The following is a 6,985-nucleotide window of genomic DNA, read 5'->3' as shown; positions in this document are numbered from 1 at the left end:
ACACTTCACACAGTTGGCTCAGAAGTGACACTTGATAAGAGAAGTGTTGTAGGTAAATGTGCGCTTTCTGTCATCTTAGGGATTGTCGTTTTTAGGTCTACTACACAAAGACCTAAGGATGCCCACATATTGAAGAACTATGAAATGAGACCAACAATGTTCTTAATATCTTGGCCACGTATGACGACTCATACAAGGAATTCCGGTCGTTGGTAACTCTCAAGCAAAGAGATACACAACAGAGATTATATACAGACAATACACACAGATAATACACAATTACACACAGATAATGCACAATACACACAGATAATACACAATACACACTACACACAGATAATACACAATACACACAGATAATACACAATACACACTACAAACAATACACAATACACACTACACACACACAATACACACTACACACAGATGCAAACACACAGACACACATGCTATATACAGACAATGTGAACACACTGTACTATGCAGGTGTGTGTGTCAGTGCAGATGAGCGAGTTAGAGAGGTGTGTTAACATGCTGTCTCTGGATGTAAGTACCCCAATAAACTGATGAAATCAACTGATTAAATAAACTGATTTCACACTCGTGTTCACTGTATCTGAATTACCTTGGGCTACCATAGCCTGTCAAATGTGTTTAAACAAGATGTTAACAGGCGAATTCATTTGGAAAATGACTCTATTTATTCTCTAAGTTTTCTGCTGACAGAAAGGTGCACACACACACACAGTGTACAGCCACACATAATGTATGTACCTTCAAGCTGTGAAGCTGTGATTCACTATCACCACCAGTAGGGGGAGGTGGTCACCTGCAGAAGAAGGTGTGTGTGTCAGTAAATAATGTTGATTTGTTGGTGATAGTCTAGCGGTAGCATGAATTGCTGTAACTAAAATGCAGTTTATAGCTACGTCATGCACTGCCATGTCTCAGAATACTCAAGTAGGTTCGCAACCACAAATATATGTTATGGTAATGGTCTGGTGGTACCTTCATGTGTGAATGAAGCTAAATATAGTTTAGAGCCTCGTCATGCAATGCCATGTCTCAGAATACCTGAGTTGTCCTGAGTGAAAGTAAAGCAGTGTAACTGAGCACAGCTGTCTCAGTGCAGTTTCTGGCTGTAGGTGTAACCCAGGAAACAGAGCTCTCTGTGGGGGAAACTTCTATTTGCATTGCCAGGCCTGAGTGGGTCTGCTAGTCCCAGAATAGAGCAGCGCTATCGCCAGATGTTCAAGTGTTCTCAAGGGATTTACATTACGGGACATTACATACAGTCTCTTTGAACTCAAGAGTGACTATAGAGTTAGAGAGCTTGGAAGGATTTTAAAACATCAAAATTCCTTTACAATTATCTTTCTGAGGTACATAATGCAGGTCATTGGTTAACTAATTTAATTATTAGTTAAATCTGTAAAAGTCTCATAATGTATCAGCCTCATAACTCTGACTCTCACTTTTGCTTTTATACTAAATTATCTTATCAAGGCATCATAATGGACTGTTATTGTTTTTCCTGGCTACATAATAAGCCCTCTATGGTTGTAATGACAAAGAGAAGTCAAATTACAAATTGACTTTAACTGTCTTCATTGGGTGCAACAGTCATCAATCTGGAAATATACCTTAAACTGAAGACACAAAAAATACAAAATCAAGTTTCTGATCAATTGAATCAAACTCCTTTATTAATAATTGGTCAAAACACATGAAAGGGTCAAAGTAACAAGCACTTCAGATTCCCAAATGCTGTAAAAGAGGTGGAAAGGGAGGGAAAGACAGTGACTCAGTGCTGCACACTAACAGAAATAAGAGAGAGTCCCTATCAGAGATAAAGAGTCTTTATCAAATACACTTTCAATCAGGCTAATGACAGACATTTGAAAGGGGACCCTAGGAGCAGTCTGATTTCTTCAGAATCTCAGTGACAGTCTGGGAGCCCTGCTTTGCCTCGCAGGTCACTGAGACCCCCTGGGTCCACTCCTGGAGAGGGAGGATCAGGGTGTTGCTCCAGCTGTACAGGCCGTCCTTCTGTGGGCCCCAGCGACTGGTCTCCCCGCTCCTGCTGCTCCCCGCTACCTTCCAGCTCAGCGTCCAGTCGGACGGGAAGCCTCCGTTAGCCAGGCACATCAACGTGGCTGAACTCCCGCTGGTGTGCAGGGGGGGCAGGACTGTGAGTTTGGGACTGGTGTCACCTGAGAAATAAAGCGAAGAGGTACATAAAGGAATAAACAAGGTCGTCAGTTGAAAAATATCACCACCACTTTTAATGTGATATTACAGCTGCAATATGAAACTGGCTCTTGGTCAAAGGAACAGGTTAAATTCACGAATAACGCTTTAAAACAGTCTGGAAGAACTAAGGATGTGCATGGTGATGCATTAAGCAATTGGCAACACGATCTTCTTGATTCGAAAGATTGGCTTAAAAATACATCGCATAGACACACATTTATCTGTGCAAATTCCATAACTGTCACACTTTTAAAAAGTATTCGCACAGACAGACATATATCTGCGCAAAAGCCTTAACTGTGTTAGTTAATATTGTGGAGAAATGTCTCAGTGCAACATCATGACACATTTCAGAGTTTTAGGTCGTTGTCGGTCTAACGGATTACCCACTTTCTGACTCGCAGCACCCAGATTACTACCGGAGTAACACGAAGTTATAAACCCTGTAGGGCAGTTCATATCTTCCTATCACCAGTTTTCCAAATACACACGCACAGGTGTATTCTGAGTCAGTATACACTGTTCCAAGTACAACATACAGTTATGGTCAAAGCACAGAGACTACATTCAATCGAAAATGGCAAATTGCCTTCATACCTTTAACGTCAATACCACCAGCAATAACACGAAGTTACAAACCTGTTTGGCCTGTTCTTCCTTTCTATTTTCTAAGAACTCATGCAAGGGATGCAGAGTAAAACATTGTGATACACAATTTTCACTATTTGAAAGAAAAAAGTAAGTGTACAACTACACAGTTACGATCAGAGCACAAATCCTGCACTGTTCCAAAAAATGCGAACAAGTTTAAACATAGAGATATCGGTAGCCGTCATGCTCTGCTCATAGCATTAGGCTTTTAGTAACACATACACATACTGACAAAATATTTCAAATGTATGACTGTTTACTTACTTCCAACGTCAAGTCTACTGCCGCCTCCAAACGTGTACCACAGTGATACAAACGCTATCTGTGGCCGTACAAAAACCCCTCCTCTGATGCGCACTAGTAAAATCCCTTTAATTTCTGATATCCCAGGCAAAATTGACTCAGCTAAGATATGCCACCAATCATATTAGTCAAAACGGATGAACAATGCACAAAATTAAATTTTTTACTATTTCGTTTCATTACCAAACCAGACTGATGCGGTTTGTGACCTATCTGCCTAATATAGCACGCAATTATGAAAAAAGAAAGAAATGGTAAAGTGATGGCAATTTTAGCAAAGCGTTAAGATGTACACCAGAATATTTCATATAGGACCAAAGATGATATTACTTACTTCCAACATCGAGTCTTGTGCCGCCACCGAAAGTCCACCACAGTGATACAGACTCATAGAGACGCTGTACAAAAACCTCTTCAAGGTACAGCGACTCTGACTGTCATTGCAATGCAGTCACTGTTACATTTAGGGCAACATACGTTTTAGCAGATCTCGAATTCTGTCATGGTTCATTTCAGGTCTGAAATTATGACTTCTTCCATCGTCCTAAGTACAAGAATGTATTTCAATGCTTTATATTTCATAAATGCCAACCAGCATCAATAGTCTAAGTTTGCCCAAACGACATACAGCCTCATGAATTGAAAACATTAAAAAGAAAACATTCTACACTATGGCAATTCTGGCTTCAGTGGTAGACAGGTTTGAATGCGTTATTCCCGACAGTGGAGTCAGGTGCACAGATTGAAAAGTAAACTGGTTCCAGGTTTAGATCACAGGTCTAGTCCAGGGGTGATTATTGTATGATTACACTAGTGCAATAAGGGAAGAGTATGGTTCACCTCTACAGGAAGTAATGTGTTGATACTGTAACCTTATGTTTTATGGCTTTGGGTTAATGAAGATAAAAAAGAATGAATGTAGAACTTATTGTGTATTTTATATGCACCAATGGCAGTGTCCTAGTCTGCTGGGTCATAAGAGATTGGTTCCTGGGGGGGGGGGGTGTACCCAGTGGGAAGGTCATCTAGGGTTGGTGCTTTTGGGGAGAAGAGAGGTGAACTGGAAGTGTGCTGTTTCCTCTGCTGCGTTCGCCTCAGCATCTCCAGAGGACCAATCAAAGGACTGTTTGGGAGAGAATGTTCTTAGGCATTGGGGCAGATTGTAGCCTTAGGGTATCGACTTGTGGCAAATGCATAGCAATGGTGTTCAGGTATGAAACCAGCCATTTTAGAAAGTTCACTCCCTTCTTCTCTCTCTGGGCTTCTTGCTTTTCCAGTCTCTTCTCTATCTGTCTATCTGTCTCTCTGTCATGCCATCTCTTCCACTCAGGTTTGGTTTTATGGTATTTTCATCTCATGCAATCAGGTTAATTTGGTCATTCAAATAAGTTTGATCTAATTGGCATCCAATAAGTTTAAGTTTACCGTTCATTGCACTGATAAACTGTTCTTGCATTCTCCATTCATATAGTTCCTCGTGTGTCATGCCATTACATAAACTAACATCTAAACAATTGGTGCTTTTCGTGTTTGGTGATACTGTGGGTCATTTAATTGTTGAATGCAGTCAGATTAATTGTGTTGTCTGCAATCTTCACCACTCTAATGCATTCTAGTGTCCCATCAAGGTCTGACATGTAAACCTCACAGTCTGTGGTGTCTGTTGTTGATGACATGTTGGCTGTCCTTACACAGTCTGACCGGGGAAGACCTTTGTAGATTTGGCAACTAGATTTCAGTGAAAGATTGTATTTGCACAACCAACATCTGGAATCTGACAGAATTATACTTTTTTCTTTGTAGCACCTTCTTAAATCTGACAGGAATTCAGATTTCAACCAGAATTATCTAACATCTATCCAGAATATGCATTTCCACAGCACCATCTTAAATCTGACAGGAATGTAGATTTCCACAGCAACACCATCTTAAATCTGACAGGAATGTAGATTTCCACAGCACCATCTTAATTCTGACAGGAATGTAGATTTCCACAGCAACACCATCTTAAATCTGACAGGAATGTAGATTTCCACAGCACCATCTTAATTCTGACAGGAATGTAGATTTCCACAGCACCATCTTAATTTTGGCTTGGGCCATCTCCTGCATCCTCACCATGAATGGTAGAGATGGTTGCAGTGGCAACTCGAACAACACACACACACACACTGTCTCACACCATAGACCTACTATCCACATTAAGATGCAGTCAAGCTATCTGGTCTCACAGAACCCAAGCCATTGGAATTATCAAAGCAAAACGATCTGTCATCTGTCATCTGTCATAATTACAAACTGCTATAAGCAAGGATGTGAATAATGACTTCCAGACCACTTGTGTAGTGACTGTGTATCACACCCTTCAGCACCTGCAGTGAGCTCCAGCAGCAGAGTGCAGTCATGTGGAGCCTGACTGAGGGAGGTTTTTGTACGGCGCTTTATCACTGTGTGAACTCATGTATACTGTTGATATAGTGGAAACTCTGACAGTAGTAAACTCCTGCATCCTCAGCCTGGACATTACTGATGGTCAGAGTGAAGTCACTGTGAGTTCCACTGCCACTGAATCTGGATGGAGTCCCAGACTGAAGTGTTTTGGCATAATAGATCAGGAGTTTAGGAGCTGCTCCAGGTTTCTGTTGGTACCAGGCTAAATAATGATTTGATGAATACACATACACATCACTGCTGGTTTTACAGTTGAGAGTGACTGATCCTCCCTGTTGAACAGCTTTCACTGCAGGAGTCTGAGTCACAGTGACCTGTCCATATGACTCTGTTCAGAAAACACAAAGGATTCAGAGAAATATTTAACCTCACATACATTTTACTATTTTTTTAAAGAGAATGAATTATAAAAAAGAAGCTTACTCTGAAAGCAGAGGACAAGTGTCCAGAGGAACATGAAGATGAAAGTCATTGTTGAGTTCTCCACAATGAGAATCAGCTCTTACCCATGAAGTGGTGAACTCACAGGGCTATAAATAATCCCCCCAAGACTAGAACTGTGACCACTCATGCAAACTGACACATGTAGCATATGTAAATGATCTTCCTGAGTGAAACAGACTGCTGTGTTAACATTCAGATCTAATAAGTGTCCTTAGATCTCTTAGTGGTTAGAAATGATGAAGCAGCATTATTTCATACAAAACTACTAGTGTCATGTAAACCAGGGGTGTCAAACACAGTGTCCAAGTTATGCCTTTAGGATCTGCCCCAATCCCCCCCAAATCCCCCCAAGACTAGAACTGTGACCGCTCACGCCAATGACACATCTACTGTATGGAAATGATTTTCCTGAGTGAAACAGACTGCTATGTCTGCACTCAAATCTAATATTTGTCCTTTGATCGCTCTCTTGGTTGTTAGAAATGATGAAGCAGCATTATTTGCTACAAAGCAACATACTGTCATGTAAAGCAGGCATGTCAAACACAGTGTCCACATTACACTTGATAATAAATTAATTATTGTTGAATTATTGTTTAGTCAGGTCAATAATATAATTTAGGAGATTCATGTCTGACAAAAGTGTTTCTGTGTTCTTCCAGTCATGATTATTACAGTCGTGTCATATTACACACCACTGCTCTGTCACCATGGAGACAGATCTCACGTGGATTATGCTTTGGGTTCTGTGACGGACATCAGAAATAAATACAGTTCAAATAAAAATGACATCAGGTACAAGCCAACACAGTTATCTTCCCATAACCTTTTCAAACCATCAGATCAAGATAGAAAGATTGATAGATTCTCTCACCTCTGTTAT

General features: G+C 40.6%; 1 gene segment (V, D, J or C); it reads right to left on the bottom strand.

Annotated features, from left to right (window-relative positions):
* Positions 1-1,700: 1,700 nt before the first annotated feature.
* LOC105898385 lies at positions 1,701-6,170 on the bottom strand. The segment is given in 4 exon segments: positions 1,701-2,213; positions 3,542-3,579; positions 5,665-5,986; positions 6,082-6,170. Coding segments are annotated over 4 exon segments (711 nt in total).
* Positions 6,171-6,985: the final 815 nt, after the last annotated feature.

This window comes from Clupea harengus, chromosome 16 (assembly GCF_900700415.2).
Source record: "Clupea harengus chromosome 16, Ch_v2.0.2, whole genome shotgun sequence".
Lineage (NCBI taxonomy): Eukaryota > Metazoa > Chordata > Actinopteri > Clupeiformes > Clupeidae > Clupea > Clupea harengus.
This window is presented reverse-complemented; position numbering and strand designations above follow the sequence as displayed.